The sequence below is a fragment of the Maniola jurtina genome, chromosome 4 (genome assembly GCF_905333055.1).
Source record: "Maniola jurtina chromosome 4, ilManJurt1.1, whole genome shotgun sequence".
Classification (NCBI taxonomy): domain Eukaryota; kingdom Metazoa; phylum Arthropoda; class Insecta; order Lepidoptera; family Nymphalidae; genus Maniola; species Maniola jurtina.
Window position 1 is genome coordinate 13,763,332 of NC_060032.1, and position 20,833 is coordinate 13,784,164.

A 20,833-nucleotide genomic window follows, 5' to 3' on the forward strand; every position below is an offset into this window, starting at 1 on the left:
TCGAACTTTAGCGATATTTAGAGGTAGTGTAGAAGGATTTTATTAGATAAAATCCTACCCTAAAAAGGGGAATATGTAGTGATTCGAAAAAAATCGAATCACGGAATTGTAATAAACAATTACGAACGACATCTACCGGTCGCGTAATACATTACTAGGACAAAGAATTTCTGACATTGACAGACTTCAACGTCAACACTGATTAACATTCAGTGCCATCTGTCGGAGAATAGTTTACATAGACTAATCAAACAATGACAGTTTTTCTAGAACATTCTTTAAAATAAAACTACTCATACAAATTAGCGACCTCTAACGACAGATAGCTTTCCATTTAAAAATAACTGTCAAGACTATTTAATTAATCATATACGCTAGCGACATCTGTCGATCAATAGTCTTTCATTCTGGAAACTTCCCCGACAAACTAATAACATTTCCTGTAGCCAGAACACTCGAGAATACACCTTATTTCCGCTAAATTTAATATAAATAAGCAATCCTCCTAGTTCAGGGATTCCTGATTTCTATTACCTGCAATCACGACGCAGGAGTGAAGTGAAAGTAATAAATAAGTGTAGTGAATTCTGTGTAACCCTGGATTAAGGGTTCCTTCTACCAGGAAGCTCTAACAGTTACACTGAAGCCCTGCTATTAACCTGACTGCTACCCCACCGGCGAAGTGTCTATCAACTTCGTACCGTCTACCCAAGCCACGCTGCACACTGCTGTCGAGTAGCCTACGCACAAGCACTGAGCCGCCGCACCGCAGCGCCGCCCGAGCATCGTCGATTGTCCGACGCGTCTGCGAGCCTTCTGCGAGCCCGTGTCTGCCCCCGGCGTCTGACCAAGGCCAGTTGTCTTCCTTCGGACGGTCAACGTATCTTCATGCGTATGCGATTCTCAATTAACTACCCTGTGATTGTAGCGCGTTACCTACGGCCGCTCCCGACTGAGTTATCTATTATGTTTATTTAGTTCCACAATAAGACACACCCTATTTGTAAGATTGTTTGACTATAATTATAAGTATCAATCCGTCTTCGCGTTTTACTAAATTCCTACCTGTCGCACGAAGCGCGACAGAATGAATGTTTTCTCTGTCAATAAAATCTGGGAAACCAAAAAAATTTGTTTTATTAACAATAGCTACTTACCTACCTGGACGGCGCTGTTGGCGTTGAAATTTTGGTGTTTTAAACGAATTTCTCTCGGATTCAGATGACTATTTAGATGAACTTGGAAAGTATAATATGCTTGAAGTATTAAGATACAAGTTTATGCCTGGAATAATATTTTGCAATGCCTCTTTGTTTGAATGATCTGTGCGTACATATCAGTACGTGCAATATCAGAACCTTCATAAAAGTGCCAAACACAATTTTGTAAACTTCAATTTAACCAGATCAACGATGCACGAATGTATAGGTAACGAACGAATAAGACAAACATAATTTTTTTTTTTTGTTTTTTAACGACGAACGCGAGCGCGTTGATGTCTTTATTATGGCGCGAATGAAAGTATTCATCTAACATGCATACTTTTAGGGGTATCATCATTTATTATTCATTATTTCATTAATTTAGTCATGTTTCGAAAACATGTGTTAAAAAGTATTCGGATAAATTTCAGCATCATTCTCTTCGTTTTTTTTTTTGCAAAAGATGCAAGGATATCAAGTTGCATGCAACCTTGTAAATCGAAGCTTGCGTGTTTCAGTAATGAGGTTATTAAAGCTTATGCGCATAGCACTTTCGATCATTAGTTTAACCCCTTAATTATTATCTGACGAGGCTAATGAATGCCCCATAAATATAATGTATAGACATTGCACTGTGCAAAGTGGCATTGCAATGCAGAATTGCGTATTCTTGGAAATGTTTTTATAACGACTTAACTTTATCTTAACGGCTTTGATAAGCACAATAATTGATCCTGTCCTTCACTAGAATATATTATACAGATGTTAGCCATAGAAATGGAATGAAACCCTGTTACTGTTATTATACGTAACATTTAGTAGATTCATTTGCATATTAAGGCGTAAAAGTTAATTCGTAAGATTGGTTTAGTAGGTATGTAAAGGATAAACTCTGGGACTAATTTCCCGATTCTTAACCTTTTTCACTGACTGCTATTCTACCTAGCTTTACCTATGCTGCTCTATACCTAGGCTGTACATACTTCGATTCGTTCTCGCCTGCATGTGAGAGCGCAGCCGACCTTGTCCTTGAATTTACTCCCATCAGTATAGTACTGATGGGGGCTGATGGCTATACCTAGGCTATAAATTATCCCGATGCACATTTTCTATTGTAACGTTTCTACAACGTAAGCTGGATAAAAAAACTTGAGATTTCACACATGAGTGTAACGTGAAAAGGATTTTCTCCGATTCTATCTTAGTGAAGACGAGAAATTTTCTGTAAGAGTTAATAAATATCCTGAGGTGTAGGCAATAAGAATTCGATTTAAAAAGTTAACAACTATTATATAAGTAAGTAATGTATAGGTACTAATTTGATGTAATCAATGTTCTTGGAATTCAAGCGCCTATTTGCTCAAATACCAATTTCGCAAGATCTACAACGCATATATCCGCATACTTTAGGTAGGTACTGTTCCGCCAATCTTGTAATGCCTTTTTATCCATATTTTTTAAAGTTAACACGCAAAAAAAGGTTGGACTTTACACTATCAATCTTTTTTTTTGTACGAGTACCTACAGGTACGTTAACTGGGTGCTAACAAAATGCAGTGATGCAAAACTTTATCATTTGATGAGGTTATTCAACTTATGATTGGTCTTTAGCTTTTCAAAAGATCGTGACAAACAGTTATTGATTCAGGTATGATTATATAGATGGTAGGTATCATAATATACTAATAACTGAAAATTTTAAAAAACCCCCGACACAAAAACCTCTATCAGAAAACTAGAAAAGAGCTGATCACTTTCAAACGGCTGAACCGATTTTCTTTGATTATAGCTAAAACACTACGATCAAGTCACCTTTCAAACAAAAAAAATAATTAAAATCGGTTCATTCATTTAGGAGCTACGATGCCACAGACAGATACACAGATACACACGTCAAACTTTTAACACCCCATTTTGGGTCGAGGGTTAAAAAGATCGTGTTTTAAACTGATAATAAATAATGTATTGTAAAAGCTAGGAGTTTTATGAAATGGAAAATCCTTTTCTCAAAATTGCAATCTAACTACGAGTGTGATCTTTAATACCAAATTTAACTTCTATAATAAGTAGATTATTTTTGGGCGATTATAAGGATAGGTAAAATAAAGTAGACTTATATATCTTAACGTATATTAACTTATCAAGTCTTAGGTGTAACTAATTTATCTATTATTAGCTTAAGATCTCGCCTTGGGTCCCGGAGCAGCGTCTTCGGAATCCTTGTACCAATCCTCGCTGAAATAATAAAATGTATTAGTATGATAAATTGTTATTGCATTAGAATTTATTTCTTATTCTAAAACTGATAATTCAGCTCCCATTTTACAGAGTACATAGGATAAGATAATGGTTTGCGAACGACTAGGAAAATTTATTAACACTTACAGCATTATTCATCCTCTAGAGTATTTTTACGAATGTATGTAATGTGTAAATTTAAAAAAAAAGGTATATAATGGTAAAATATGAACTTTAAATCATGAACAATAATTCCATGCATTAACAAACCATTCTCGAACACCAAACTTGATCAATTTTATGTACTATATTTTTAATTCCTAGAACTCATATTATACTTTTTAAGAGAAGGCAATGAAGCCGGAAACTCACCATCCGCGTACGTTCTCAGGCGCGTCACACCTTTCGGTTTCCTCATTGTAGACCTCTCCGACTTGGCAGCCAAGGTCACGGGGCTCAACACCGTTCAAGCACACATAGAAACGTTGGCAGTCGTTAGGGTGGGGGAACTTGGGGTGAGCGACGGCTTGACCCTGGGGGTCTTTCTTCTGATCCTTGGGGCACTCGAAACCATCCTTAGTCTTCTCTGTAAACAAAGTCAATTTTTAGCGAGAAATCAACAATTTCATGACAGGCCCAAACCTGAAACATGGTGTGTTGAACAAACAAAAAACAATGGTGTGTTGAATTTTAAAATTCCGCACAGATTATTTCCAATAAAAAAGGAAAACATTTGACATTTTTCCACTATTTATCATAGCCAATATCCAAAACTACAGGGCCTTGCTTAGCTTAAAAAAAAGACTGTAAGATCAACCGCTGTTGGAAAGTCTCTTTTAATTTTATAACCTCCAAACGTAAATAGAGACATTTGTAATTCGTACATTGCATTAAGATCCACAGTAAAACGCATTTGCAAAGGTTACGAAAGACATAAATAGCGAATCATTGAGATGTACTGGAACGGTGAATGCTACAGAGAGAAGGGCATATTGATCACAACTACATACTAGCATATTATGTATAAAAAGCTTTGTCTAGTAGGTAAATACAACACTTTTTCATATAGCTAACCTTTTTGAAGGGAACGATTAACAAAATCATTTCATTAGTATATCTGACTATAAGTTTCAACCCCAAAATTTTGTGTTCTTTATCAAGAATGAATACACTTTACTGTACACCATACTAATCAATACAAATAATAAAAATATAATAAGTTTAACAAAGTAAGTATAAAGTATAAGCCTTGAGAGCCTTATCGCTACCATTTTTTTCAGGCAACCATCGATGTAAAAGGTAGCTACAGATACTAGATTAGGTGAAGCAAATATACTACACTATAAATAAATATGTATATATAAATAATATACAAATATAAATCATACCTACATGTAATATTATCCTAAATAAATTTATGTAAAAATAATTTAACACATAGGAAAGGTAATAATCATTTACGTACTTAATTTTTTTTAAATAAATGGTCTACTAACAACCTAAAATCTTACTATACTTAGATTTTATTAACTATCTATGATCAAGAACTCACTATCCTTTACTGTATAGATAAGTATAAATAAATCTGTGCAAGTGATTGGCTAAGTGAGAGGCTGAACGTAGAATTTATTGGATCGTGTCGTATCAATTTGTTTTAGTTCCAAACTTTTGCCATAACATTAGTCATGGCTTAAGCTATAAATAATAATTTTAGTCTTAATGTTTGTTGTGTAATATTTTCACTAGTAGGTAGGCACTTAGCCGAAAATTGGAAAATCAAATCTTATTACGTTAACTATGTTTAAAAATAAACTTTTCGGCTACCACTAAACTCTTATATTGGGTTATATAAGGTGCAAATCAATCCTTCTTATAAATCCAGCAACGCATTGGCAGTTGCTCTAATGTTGCATAGTGCATCATTTAAAATCAAGTGAGCCACCTGCTCATTTGCTACGTATTTCTATAAAAAGTACGCTTACTGTCTTGGGCATTACATCCTTGTCTGCCAGCAGAATCGGGCCACACACAGGTTCCGGAGTATTCGTCGAAGTGGAGACCAGCGGTACACTTGACCTCGACCACTTCACCTTCGATACAGTTGAAGAATATGTTGCAGACGGCAGGGTCTGGGTGAGAGAAGAAGCCGTTGCGGCGGGGGCATTTCTCGCTAGAACTTGCGGGTTCTGCGGACAAAATAAATTAAAAAATTAAGAATAAATAAATAAATAATAAATAAATAAATCTTTATTGTCTTAACAAAACAGAATGCATCAATGAAAGGTATACTTGATATTAAGGTAAAGTTTCATTGATGATCTTAATCAAAAAACTATGTGAAAAATAATAACAGTAGTACCATAAATGTTGAAATAAAACATAAAAGTGTACAAAAATGAAAAACCGGATATTTTTTGGTACAATCAAGGACCGTAAGAAAAAGTTTTTATAAAAAAAGATAGTACTAAAATGTTAAATTCCAGATTATTACGAAAAACACCAAGGCAAACGAAACAAACAACTTTTAAAATGTATTCATAAAAATTATGTATCAGTTGCATCATCTTTGAGTTGGCATAACTTTCCGAATAGAAATGGGGATATAAAGTTAAAATCCTTGAAAGAACAGGCTGCGATGTATGACGTCGTATTTCTAGGTATCCATACAGAGATAATGAGCAGGAAGTTAAAGTTTCTTTTCTAGACGACAAGAGTTACTGTGCGCCGATCACTATTTTTATATTGTTCCGTTCTCTACCGAACCGCCTTGGTTCAGTGAGTTATTTGTCCGGTATCGAATTCCTTTCACGTCCCATTAAAATGCCGGCAGACATACAATATCTGCAACTTTATCATGACGAATATCTGACACAGGTATTGCATTAAAGCTACGAGTAGGTATGCGTAAGGCACTCGCACCACGAGGTATCTTAAGCAAATACTTAATGATCCATAAAAAAATCAACAAAATCCTTCTACTCGTCTTTAAATAGAATCATGACCACAACCTTCCATTATTCAATTCCATTTAAGTCTAAGTATGCAATGATTCACTTGTATAGGTATCCTTTATCAATTTACCATAATATAGGTACCAAAAACTATTTCTTGTACTGTAGAATATTTTGGTACTGAAATAGATGGTGTAAAATACCAAAGCAATGTTATACAATATGTACTTAGTATTACGCGACAATCTCGGCTAAATTGGCCTAGAAAACTACCAGGGTGCGACCTAGGTGGTCAAAGGTGGACAGGACACTTTCATTTCTGGCATGGTTGCGTTGAATGACCTTCAGAACGATATGCTTAACGTAATATTATTATTAGCATTTCGATTGTACTAATATAAGTTCAGATATTATTTTTCGCTTTAATAAAATATGACAAATTTATTAAAGGCAACTTAGGGTGATTATGCTCTCATCCGATCCGAATCCGTGTAAATACGTTCCAAAGTAGTCATATAACTATTTTTATGGTAGCTTACGCACTACTAGTAGATCCGACTTCCGTCATCCGATTTTTCTCCATCATCCGTGAGAATATTTCGGATGTGCCTCGGATTCAAATCGGATATATTATGACGTAGATATGCTAAAGATGTCCACAGCTTGGATTTGGATCAGAGATCGGATTAGTGCGTAAGCAATAATCGAATTCGGATCAAGGTTTTTATATCTGTATTTTCACGAATATGTATCGGATGAGTAGGTACGCTCTTAAAATTGTAAAAAAAATCTGAAAGTCAACAATAAATACGAAAATTTTAATAATTAACATGATTCAATTATTTGTCATTGATGAAAAAGTTTAATGAGGTACATAACGCTCAAGATTATCAACTTTTTTGTATAAAATCTTTCTTGTTTCTTACACGCAAGGACGCGTGATTAAAGACCTTACTTCACCACAACTAGTTTTAATTCCAATTATTATCTATTTATTATTTTAAACTGAAATACCAAGATTGATTTCAAGCAAAAAGCAAAACTAGCTAGATATACATCCTGACTTTGGTCAAACAATTAGTACTTCTATATCGATGTTCAAATACTTCAAATTAGAGTCTTCGAATTATTATGACGTGTAATCCAATCATGGGATTGGCTGATAAGGAATAAATTCTATAACTGTACATTTAAGTTTCACTTCAGTGCTACGGACTGCCCAGTACAATACCAATAATTGTTTTAGTTATAATATAATATAATTATATGTACATTAATGCAATATGCGAGATACCCATCTCTTCCGATGAATGATTCAATACCACTTTTGGGCTCGATTGATCAAAAATAATGGTAATAATACGTTATGCTTCTATAAATAATTACGATCTCTGAGGGATAAGGTGCATATAATTAACCTCTTATCTACTATCAAATACAAAATACAATTTTAGAGCAAATAGAGCGAACGCGAAAGATTTTCTGATCATGTGCCACAATATATCACTACCCGACTTTCCAGTTTGAACCTTTGGAGCCTAATTTTGTCACTAACAAACGAAGACCTTGGTATATCGTTCGTGGCGCGTTAAAGGAATTTTAGTATATTTATTTAATTATATATTTAGGTACATATTTTAGTACTGTGGCTCATATTGAACCGGCATATTAGGCTGGTGAATGTTACTTACGGAGTTCGGTCCTGTCACCACAGTCTACATTGAAGGGTTGGTCGCACTTGTTGATTTTCCTGATGGTGGGGTCGAACACAAGTCCGTCGGGGCACAGCTTGGTGGTGGCAACACCATCCACGCACTGGTAGAATTTGTCACACTGCCGATCATCTTCATACTGGCCATCTTTGTTGGGGCATTTGAATTGCGATTGCGCACCTGTGAAAAGAAAAATATAACTTTATAACAATAACTTTTTCGCTGGGCCGATGACCTGATCAAGGTGGCGGGGAGCGGGTGGATGAGGAAGACGGAGGACGGTGTTTGGTGGCGCGCTCTTGGAAAGGCCTATGACCAGCTGTGGACATATACAGGCTGATGGATTGGATTGGAATTACTTTTTAATATCCTCGGTCATGAATTTCAAAGTAATAGTAATAGTACTTTTACAGATTAAGGGGACAAAATGTGTGCTGTAATTTTATGGCGCTACAATCTATATTTTAGGATGATATTATATTTTTTGCACATACTTGTCCTTCCTCACCTTCCGCTTTTAAATGCGGTTTTTTAAATTAAAAAAATAATTTTATTAGATACAGTTTTAAGTGTTACTTAAATAAAATCAACATATATAACAATCTAAAACTTATATACAATAGTTATTACAATATCATTACATTATATTAGTATTTGTTATTATTCACGAAAACACCTAACTACACCTTCTCATCATAATAAATTACAAATCCAAATCACTTTCAAGCTCTTTCAAAACTTCAGGTCCGCCTGTTTTCAATGACTCTTTCATACTGTAACTTTTTTGCTGCTCTACTTATTTACCTAATATCAGTTTTTTTATGGTTTCTGATCGAGTTATTGCATTTTCCCCCGTGTAAATTGGCAAACAAAAACCAAGAGTTGGTTTCATTCGTAACAATTTTTTTTCACCATTACAATGTCCTATGCGATAACAATCGGCAACGATAACGAATCAAAGATAAAGTGAAAGCCGAATCAATCAAGCCAAGAATCAGACCGTCCGTGTTCCAATACTCTAAAGACCGAACGGGTCACTATTTTTTTTCTTGCATAACAACGCACTATTATATAATCGTCAACGTCAACAAACAATATTAGTTTGCTTGCTCTTACGCGTAGGTACCTACTTTAGCAACACTTTAACAGGGCTCTCTCCGTCACTCGTTTTATACCATTTCATACAATCGTAGTTCCAATTTCATTTGAATATTAAGCAACCAAAGTCCAACCAGAAATTGGAACTACGATTGTATGAAATGGTATAAAACGAGTGTCGGAGAGAGCCCTCTTATCGAAGCGAACTCGTCGGCGGGTGGAACCTAAAATAGTGCTGTTTCCACAGATGACGGAAACAACGTTATTTGTGCGTGTCAGCCTTTCCCTCAAACTGCACTTCAAAACGAGAGAGGCTAGATGAATGAATTTTGCAACAAGATTTTTTGGTCAAAAACGGTAAAGTGATAATTTCTAATCGACCTTTGGAATTACACCTATTTTTGGCAAAATAATTTTTTTTTACACAAAATAAAGACATTTGAAATTATTATGAAGTAAAATTGTTAATTTTTCAATTTTCTAGTTTTTATATAGTTTATTTGTGCAAGTAGTTGTCTCAAAATTCGCCCTTAAACGGCCATAACTTTTAAAATAAATACAAATCCATACTAATATTATATTAAATGCGAAAGTGTGTCTGTCTGTCTGTCTGCTACGTTTTCACGGCCCAACCGCTGAACCGATTTTGATGTTTGGTACAGACATGGGCTACATCCCGGGGAAGGACATAAGCTACTTTTTATCCCGGAAAGTAAAAGAGTTCCTGCGGGGTTTTAAAAAACCAAAATCCACGCGGGCGAAGCCGCGGGCATTCTCTAGTTTACTATTATTAATTATTTTAAGGCATAGATAATGGTGAGATAAATCGATATATGGCTTAGTTATAGATCTCGAACAATAAAAAACAGAATGATAGGCGTAATACTTTTGCATGGACAAGCGCGTAAGAAGTGTGTTGTACACTTAATTGATCGACAGCATTTAAAGGCGACTGCACACTTGTAAAATAGTGTTGCAACAAAATTGCACGCCTTCGATGCTATCACGCAAACAAATCGAATGCCTAATATACTAGGTTTCGTAAATGATTTCGGCAAAGTAACAATAGCATTTGACAGCTTATATACCTACCTACACTTTATTACTTCACAAACATATAAAAAGTATTTAAAAAAAATTATCGCTGCCACCAAAATTTTCTCAGTCATTATCAAGTACATTGAGTTGGCTACATGGTTGCTAGCTACTTTATCACTGACTTCACAACTTAACACGAAGCTTAACACAGTATTTACTATTTTGTTGAACAGTGTCTCAATCAAAATATTTGCTCTCATCCTGACACTTTCTTGAGTTTACAAAGTAAGATTTTAAAATCACTGTACTTAGAATCATATTTCAACTTTATCATTGGTAATTTTGTGTGGTTTATCGATGATATAATTATCTTTTTGCAATTAAACATAAAATATCTAAACAAGTAAAATTCTCACTTATTAGACCTGTTTTTCAGCGTTCAGACCCATCCCACTCCGATTTCGCTCGTTTGGAATAGAATAGAATAGAATAGATTTTTATTCAAATAAACTTTTACAAGTGCTTTTGAATCGTCAAATAATTTACCTACCTATACTTGAAAATGTTAAATTTCTAGTTTAGTTGCCCAACGTTTTGAACGGCACCTTGATTCGCCAGTCAATTAGTTTCTCCATAAATAATATAGGTTATAGGTATTATAAGTATTAGGATTTATGGTCACGGAAATGTAAATCGGTATTTATCTTATTAATGACATGTGAGAATGCGACATTTACCACGAATGGCGAATGTAGTGTTAATTTATGCATTTCAAATCTCGAGCGGTCAAGGCTATGTTGGCAAAAACTCGATTCTTTGAATTGGGTTTTATTTTCGTGCAAATTATGCACAGAACTGAGAGAATAATTCATGACATTTTACATTATATTTGTTTTTAGACATATCTCCACTAGGTCAATCAAAATTTAACATAAATCTTAGTCTAATTATAATACCTTTAAGATTTAATTTAAATCGACTCTCTGACATTGAGACAACGATTTAATAAAATTAGTAAGGTATAAATTATGTAAATTATGTGTTCTGATAAGTCAATAGTTAATCTTGAATTAGAATTACCTAATAACCTTTAAAATGGATGCTGATTACATAGTAAGTGGTTTGCTAGCGTGATAAATTAGATCGCTGAAAATATTTATTTCGCTGAAATTATTTAGCTAAAGAGTTTTATTTTAATTAATTAACATAAACAAACTTATCTTAATTTAGTTGTACAGACAGTACACGTTGTAAAGGCAAGGGTAGCTCCTTTGCCTCTAGTAATTTTTTCTTCAATTTTATATTCAGAGAGCCCGTAAAAATTCTTGAAAGTCAAAAATAAATAAAAAATTGGTGTTTTCTCGGAAGACACTTTCGCAAATCAACATATTTTATCATAATATGTTGACAGCTTATAAATATATTTATATAGTATATAGCAAGCAGCCCCAGCTTATAATTTTTATTGTAATTTCTCTTTATTTATCGTAAGAAATAAGCTGACTTCTGAAAGGTTTATTGGTAATGGACACTTGACCATCTCGTACCTATATTACCTCAACCAATTTTACTGTATTGTCTGGAACTGTTTGTTGATGTCTCTACTCTGGTGCATACTGATACTTATGAGAAGCTGCTGGTACAGTATAACCAGTATCAGCTGTTTATCACTGTACCCACGTGGGATAAATACCTATGCCGAGTTTGAAATACGCCCGCGCGGTATCGCAACCTAGCGGTGACGCAACCTGTCGAGAAGTGAAAGCGACTCGGTTGCGACATGCGGTGCATCGCTCGGATGCATCACAGGTCGCCTTATGACCCGAAAAACTCGATGAACTATCAACTTTATCTCAGCTTCTATGAGTGTGAAATTATTAATTGGTACTGGTTGCCGAAGGTCGAATCATTTCGGTGGCTTTTAAGTTTTGTTATAAGTTCTAAGACCTTGTCACTTCTTTATGTAAGTAAGTCATTTTTATTTACTTATTTATTTAATTAAAGACATAATGAAAGTGAAAATTTTACACCAGACTTTACAGAACAAAACACTAGATATAAACTGAGACTGGTGTTTGCAATTTGCAGCCCAAATAGACCGTAGTCTGTGGTAGGGTAAATTAAGTATTTTCTTCTATTTTATTCACGCTTGGCCAGCGTGGTGGACTATTGCCAAACTACTTCACATTCTGAGAGGCGCCCGGACTCGTGGCTGGCGATGAGTAGATCATGATGATGAAGTATTTTTAGAACCTTACAATAAGATTCAGTTATTAAGTTAACATGCATATTAATTCATGTTTGGTTACTGTAATATAGGTATTATTATAAGCTGTCGTATTTTAGCACGATATGTATTTAAAAATAAGTATAATGTGGGCAGATATGTGTGAGACACGCATATCTCAAAGTATGAAATACCTACTCGAGCCATGAGGAAAATGTTTCATTATAAAAATGCAGTAGTAGGTATAAACCTTCTCACTCTGAGAAGGGACCGCGTGCTCTGTAGTGAGCCGGCGATGGGTTGATCATGATGATGATGCTGAGGTATAAAATGAATATAGTATCAACCTAAGTACCCACTAAGATATTTCCAAGTAAATATTTAAATTTTATTAAACCAACAGGTCGTCCAAGTCACGTTTTCCTCAGTTAGTGACCAGCATACAAAATCAAATGTCAAGTTAGAACGATTTCCATAAACAAGTTTAACTTAATTATATGGAATTTTATTATAAATTTGAAATAAATTACGAAAATGCTTCGCCTATAGCGACAGTTACAAAACTGTAATTAATTTATTGAAATTATAAACAATAAAATTAATTATTTGCTTTATAAATTCATTGTAAAATAAATAGGTGCTATCTATTCGAATTCAAGGGCACATTTTAATGCCAAACCTTCTTTAAAGGCAATAAAACTATCAGAGCATAACTTTTCCCCAAATTAAGAATTTTCCCCGAATTTAACTATACTGCTTAGGTAGGTTCTTTCTGCTTACGTAGCATAAGTTTTTTTAATGTATCATCAGAGTACGGATGGGAAAGAGACGAGATATGTTTCGTCTTTTTTATTTTATTCAGATACAAGATAGCTGTTGAATGTAATTTCACCAAGTGGCAAGTCGTGGGTATGCGTAGGTTATCACGGCTTTAAAAATCCGTATAACCTACTGCATAGTGGTTAAGACATCTGGCTCCAATTCGGGAGGTCGTAGGTTTGTTTCCCGGCCCGCACCTCTAACTACTAGGATGTGCGTTCTTTATTTGCTTTAACAGTGAAGGAAAACTTCATAAGGAAACCTGCATGTCTGAGAGTTCTCCACAATGTGTTGATCTCAAAGGTGTATGAAGTCTGTCAAGCCACATTTCGCTAGCGTGGTGGACTATGATCTAAGCCCTTCTCATTTTAAGATTGGACTTGTGCCCAGTTGTGGGCCGGCTATGGGTCAAGTTGATCATGATGATGATAATGATGCAGTTTAAGATATTCATTCCAACACACAGTTAACGTTAACTTTAAAAGTTACACTAGTATTTTGGATCTCCTTGAAACGATATGTATCTCTTATAGGGATAAGTGCTTCCGTGTCCACTTTTTCTTTCTTTTTCTCTTTATTGTTACAACTTTCTGGTACAAATAAATATAAATTTACAAAGGCTACTGTTTCCAGTAACTTATGTAAAACGGCCTAGTTGCAAAAGCCGTTGTAGGTACACTTTGCGTAAATTTAATATAGCTATGTCAACACGATCATAACGCAACGCGTAGATTTTTTTATCAAGCTTAATTTTTATTGAAAAACAATGTCAGTGTTGTTTAAAAAAATGTCATAATTTATTTCATTTATTTTACTTTATTTGTACCAGAAAGTTGTAACAATAAAAATAAAAATAAAGAAAAAGTGGACAGGGAAGCACTTATCTCTATAAAAGATCTCTATACCAGTAACCCTTGGCAGTTTATTTCAAGAAAGAAGTATTCAAGTAGTATCTATCTCTCTGAACTAAAATACACTCCAAAACTATCTCGTACATAGATGGGTATTCTGCTAACAATGACTTTGAACTCTGCACACTTCAAATACTGAAAATAACTTTCAAGGTTGAAAAAAGGCGCTTGTATGCAGTTATCTACCTTAAAAAATATTATAATTCAGATTTACCTAATAAAATTTTACATTTCAAAATTTGGATATTTGTTACTCCTTCGCGCTAGAATGACTGAACCAATTTGGCTGTTTGGGATAGAGATACTCGTAGCTTATAATCTGAATTAATACAAAAGCTGCATCATGATCGTGACCTCAAGATTAAATATATAAATGTACATTTATAAACACATAAGCTAACTTTTATCCCGGAAAATCCACTCCACTCAAATCCCGGGCATCATCTAATAGGTACATACCGACCTAATAAAAACATACAAAGCTAAAACGAAACTAACTCTTTCAATGCTTTTTGCGATTGTTTGTTTTTACTAAACGCGAAGTGTTGCTTTTCATTTATTGTTATACTTACAGCTACTAAAAATATCATTGAGCTGTAGTTTTATCTAAAAGTGTAAAATATATTATGTAACAGCAAATTACAGTTGCCCCAAAAATTACTATATTTATCAAATTTTCTTTTTGTAACTGTGATTGTAAAGTTTTATATTTCTTTAATGGCAGTCAACAATAGGGATCTGAAGGTCCATTAAGGACAGAAAATCCTTGAAATCATTAACTAGAAGTATGGCTAAAAGAGAGAAAGACAGCTTCAGGTTTCTTGACGGGGTACGTAAGCAAGATGCCTAAACAAGATTCGTTAGTAAGTCTGAATAAAGAAAATTTAACTTGTAAGAGGAGTGGTGCCGAGCTCTACTCTAGAGCTTTTGTATCGCAAAGAGCTTTATAAGCATAACAACGTATCTATCAAAATTGTTCTGGTAAACTGATCAAAGTCAAGGACATTTACTAGTTTTTCCTTAAGACAGCGTTATAGTCAATTGGCCTTCAAATTTTTCAACATTAGCCCAGCCAAGTCAGCTCAAAAAATAGGGTTAAGGTTACAATAATTCGTATAGAGCTGAAAATTGGTACGAATGTTGGGTCACCATTATATATGAATTGTGAAAAGTACCCATCGATCCCACATTTACAGAAAAAACTATTCAAGATCAAAGTTCACGAAATAGGATTTTTTGCATTCTTCAGCTTAACATTAAGTTGTATCATAAAATAGGTCAAACCAACATTGTAGAGCATACAATTATCTATTAAAAAAATTGCACTTTTTTCCCTTTAGAATCCCCATTTCAGAGGTATAACAATTTAAAAAGTTGAAAAAGTTGTTCTTCATAATATGCATGTTATTTACAATAAAGAATACATCAATGAGCCGTAACACAACATTTTCAACTTTTTGAATCGCTATATCTCAGAAACGGTGATTCGCAGGAAAAAACGTGTAAGAACATTTTTTTAAATGATGCATGATCTATATTTTGTTTGACCTATTTTATGATACAACTTTGGAAAATGTAAAAAAAAAAATTTTATGAACTTTGACCTTGAATATTTTTTGCAATTATGTCGGATCGATGCGGACTTTTCACAATTCATTTATAACGGCGTTTCCAACTCGTACCAATTTTTAGCTCAATGCGAATTATTGTAACCTTGAATATGTATTTTGACCGGACTTTGACCTGTTACTATACCGTCTATATGAGCTTTTAGAGCTTTCGCATTTATGCGTCTGCATACAAAACGACTTTCAAATACTCTATCCGAATACTGAATAAAGAGATATAATACAAATAAAATCACTTGGGATTATACCTACATCACCATCAGTGGCATAGATGTGTACTGAATATCAAATGATTGATTAACGATTTCAAAACTAAAACAAGTGTAAATTAAAAATTTTCAACACCCCCGACAAATCATTTTCAAATAAATAATTATGTATATCTAGGCAACGTCCATCTTGACAGCTTGACATTTGTCAATTGACACTTGAATATTATGAACCTAAGGGTTATCTAACCTTCTTTTCTACAAGAAAACTAGAAAAGAGCTGATAACTTTTAAACGGCTGAACCGATTTTCTTGGATTATAGCAAAGAACACTCTCGATCAAGACACCTTTCAAACAAAAAAAAGTAAATTAAAATCGGTTCATTCGTTTAGGCGCTACGATGCCACAGACAGATACACAGATACACAGATACACAGACACACATACACAGATACACACGTCAAACTTATAACACCCCTCTTTTTGGGTCGGGGGTTAATAAATGTAAGTATTTAAAGTTAGTAGATAGGTACTGCTGTTCTAATATTTAAATGTTAGCATAGTTCTAAGTCAATTTAATTTCAGTTTTCAAGGTTAGCACTTAAATGCATAGATGTAGAAAGATAAGGTAGGTCTCTATCACAAAATGTCAAATGGCTTTGAATGACTTGCGATTCCTAATTAGTAAACTGTGTCTATCTGTCTATTACATTTTCACGATCCATCCACTTAAATGATTTATTTTCATGAATAATTTTAATGTAAAGTACAGATCTTGCATCCTGGAAACGGACATACGGACATACGGGCTACTTTTTGTCCACGGGATTTCCAAAAACCTAAATTCATTCGGAGTCAGTAACAGGTGTCATCGTAGACATCGATATAATTATTAGTTCATTATAAAAAAGTAGCTAAAGTAGAGTTATTTTAATAAATCAATATGTAAGTCACCATATTCATCATCATCATCACTAACCCATCACTGGCGCACTACTGAGCACGGGTCTTTACTCAGTAATTTGTAAGTGCGGTTACTTAGTTTACACAAGTACCTATTATAACAACTTGTTAGATATTTAACCTTTATTAAATTGATTTATTGACTATACCGTCTTGAACAAGGAAAAGCTTCTTAATTTTAATAATAATTGATAATATAAGCGACTATGACTTTAACTTTTGAAAAATGTTCCATTTTAGAAGTTTTATTTCAAATCAATCACTACACTTACCATTTTATTATATCATATTTTTAAAACCGAACTGCTAAAAAGCCCTTAGATTTTTTCCTTACATTAGGTACCTTCTTACCCCTAAGGTACAAAGGGGGACAAAATGTCAACAAAACGTAAGGTGCCCTGAAATTTTTTCATACATTCCTAACAACTGTCAATATTGGATCTAACTACTAGATGTGAAATGTATAGTAAAAAATTACAACTTCAATGTTAAAACGGCTTATGAAACTTTCAGCCGCAAAACGCAAACGCAGTAATTATTAGTTGCTACAATTTCTTGCGCATAAGTTAGTATGTTGCACACTGGTTAGTATTGATACATACTAGTACGAGTAACCAATTTATGTGATTAATTGAGAAAGTATTAACTTAATATAACTTATGTAAAAATATTTACAGCACTTTTAGGTTAAGTTAGTCAGCTTCTTAATATAATTATTATCATATGTTAAAGAAAAATAAATTGAAATTTTTATTCATTTAAATTTTTTTTTTTAATTAAAACTTACTCGTAAGAGCGGCTACAGCAGCCAATACGATGAACACTTTCATGATGACCTTTTTGATTATATGATTAAAAAATATTTAAAAATACAATGACTAGATTATGGTCCGACCCCTCTGGCGACCCTGGTGCGACTGACGAATGCAAGCGTCGCTCGCGCTTTTTCTTCACCTGACCTGCGTATGCGCCTAAAACCGGTACGAAGACATAGGCGTTATTTAACAAATTATTATATTAATGAAACAATACTAATTTCCGCAATTGAATATTAATCCCATCAATTGATGGGTCGTTAGCTTAATATGATATTTCTAGAGAAGTGCTAACCTAGTCATACAAGACTTTCTGCGCCGGCCGCTTACTCCTAATGCATACTGACTACTAATTAATTTTGAGTGCTCAATATTTCCGTATGCATTTATAACGTTACAGTAATGAGTTACAAAGAATCCTATTATTATTATGACCCTTAAGACTACTTCAGCGTACCCATATATGTGGTTAACTGTACATCCTAAAACTCAGTCTATGATACGTCGTGCATAATAATAGCACTATACTTGTTTGGAAAAAAAAAATTCAATGCACGTGGACAGCAACACGACACCGTTCACTTTGACAGGTTTCTTAAATTTAGGTCCATGAAATTCAACATTCGAACAGTCTGTGGTGGCAAGCATGCATTTTATTTCGTTTCATATGGACGAATTACACCATTGAATAAAATGTAAGTAGAGTAAATATCAAATTGTACGTTCTATTTACAAATACTACTCAGAATCTACATTACTCAGTACTACGACTCAGAATGTACTTTATGACTCTTAGAATTAACTTTTATACTCGTATCTAACTGATGATCTGATTGAAATAAATTAGATGATGCTCGCTACTGCGACGAAAAAGTGACTGACTGACTGATCTGTTAACGCTCAGCTCAAACTAAAAAAAAAAAAAGAATATTAGGCATTTTTAATCATGAATAAAATTCCCCTTTCCCCTCCAACTAAGCGTTAAGCTTGTGCTAAGAGTGGGTACGACAATAGTGCAACGGGTGGGGTTTGAACCGCCGACCTTTCGGATTTCAGTCCGCTTCTATAACCGTTGAGCTATTGAGGCTTTAACTATCTCTAAAGGATCTCTTTGGGCATGCAGATAGCTTTTATGACATGCATGGTCATCAGCAAAAAAAGGTTTTCTGAAAGTTCAACCCCCTAGAGTGTAAAATGGGGGAGGTTGAAACCTGTGTAGTCTAAGCTGACGAAGTCACAGGCATAAGCTAAGGCATAATACTTTTGGACTCTGTACATACACAAATCACTTTTAAAACAAAATCTCATAAATATGGTACACGTAACAAGCACAAGCTACAATTAACTAAAGCTAGGACTAATTATGGTACCAAAACTATACAGTTTGAGGGAGCGCTACTATAAATAATGACTTGCCAAAACACATATTGGAGGAAAAATCTTTTCCAAAATTTAAAACCGAGTTAAAAAAATACTGTCAGACAATAGATTGATAGATAGATAGATATATATTTTAGTTTGTTAACTTAGGATATAGCATGTTTTGAAATATTATTATTGTATAAAGTCACCGTACCTTTAAAAATTATGTTTTATGTATATTTATATTTAGAATTATTCTCATATAAGTGAACATTGTTCTTCTGAGAAATAAACTCTTTAAACCTAATACAATGAATTCAAAATTTAGGGTAAATTGCATTGAAGTATATATAGATGAATTGAGGCCAAGTACGGGATAAATTGAAGGCTTTTTGAGTCACTACTGCACCGATGCTGCATCTATCTGTATCACTAAGTACAAAAAATCGCCGAAGGCGAGGTCTCTTAAGTCTAACCAAAGCCAAAAAACGCGCGCTTTAATATAAATCACAACCTAACTGTGCAACTTCTGTCGGTAAAAGACCATCAATCATTCATCACATTATAGCATTATATTAAACCATACTAATATTATAAATGCGAAAGTGTGTCTGTCTGTCTGCTAGCTTTTCACGGGTTTAACCGATTTTGATGAAACTTGGTACAGAGTTACTTACATCCCGGGGAAGGACATAGTCTTTTTATCCCGGAAAATTAAAGTGTGCCCACGGGATTCTTAAAGACTTTGTATTTGTATTTATTTATTCTTCGTTTTAGACTTATAAAAGCACTTACGAAAGTCACAATACACTGAAAAAATAAGTCTACCAAATATGTAGGATCTAAATAATATCAAAATAACAATAGTAACAATAGTAAACCAAATTTCTAATATTACGGGTAAACAAGTAGGTACATAATTTTTAGCTTAGCTCGTTGAATAGCTTGTGCAGGGCTACATTTTCCATGCGTTTTTATCATCTATATAATCATTAATCTTATAATAACTTTTCACTCATCCGTTTTACCGATTTATATGGGTACAGAGGTAATTTGCATCCCGGAAAATCAAAGAGTTCCTACGGGATTTTAAAAACCTTCCACGCGGATGAAGTCGCGGGCATCATTTAGTACATACAAATAAGTAATCTAATGAGACGTACGTGCATTGTGACAGACAGCGCCAAAGTCTCACATGAGACGCAAAGTTCAAGCGGCGCTCATATTATAATCATTGCGAAATTATTAACCTTTCCTATATTCGCGCACGGAACTGAAGTTGTTGGCTGTAAAGATGCGCTTAGCATTTTATCAAAGTGTTGATTATTACATTGCATCAAGTGCCTACCATGGTGATAAATGGGCCTACTAAGTTGGTAGGTTGATTGGTTGGTAGTTAGGCCTATAAGCCTACCAACCAATCAACCTACCAACTTATACACTTTTAGGGTTTACACACACACACTGTTTTAGTGTTTGTGTTTTAAATTAAAAATAAATAGTAATCTGTGACAAGATCGGAAGATAGATCGACATTTAAATGGCTATTTTTACGTTTATCCAATCTAGAGAGTAAAGTTTCAAAGGTAGGTTAGTAGTTTTAATAAACGATGATAATATGTAATCGGTGAAGAAACTGGAAAGAAGTAGCACTAGATA

General features: G+C 34.1%; 1 protein-coding gene across 1 annotated transcript; it reads right to left on the bottom strand.

The window, feature by feature from the left end:
- Positions 1–3,320: 3,320 nt before the first annotated feature.
- LOC123864340 (protein obstructor-E-like) lies at positions 3,321–18,058 on the bottom strand. The gene is made up of 5 exons (XM_045904693.1): positions 17,785–18,058; positions 8,083–8,283; positions 5,423–5,626; positions 3,813–4,026; positions 3,321–3,437 (listed from the first exon to the last, which is right to left on the bottom strand). Exons 1-5 carry the CDS (start codon positions 17,825–17,827, stop codon positions 3,380–3,382), a joined length of 720 nt encoding a protein of 239 aa, XP_045760649.1. The 5' UTR covers positions 17,828–18,058; the 3' UTR covers positions 3,321–3,379.
- Positions 18,059–20,833: the final 2,775 nt, after the last annotated feature.

What these genes read in the sequence shown, in the direction of transcription:
- LOC123864340 (XM_045904693.1), bottom strand. Translation starts at nt 17,827, where the DNA reads ATGAAAGTGTTCATCGTATTGGCTGCTGTAGCCGCTCTTACGA. An exon ending in AGGATGTAATGCCCAAGACA is followed by an intron (nt 4,027 to 5,422) that starts GTAAGCGTACTT and finishes CTTTGTTTACAG; the next exon opens with AGAAGACTAAGGATGGTTTC. An exon ending in CCTGAGAACGTACGCGGATG is followed by an intron (nt 3,438 to 3,812) that starts GTGAGTTTCCGG and finishes TTATTATTTCAG; the next exon opens with CGAGGATTGGTACAAGGATT.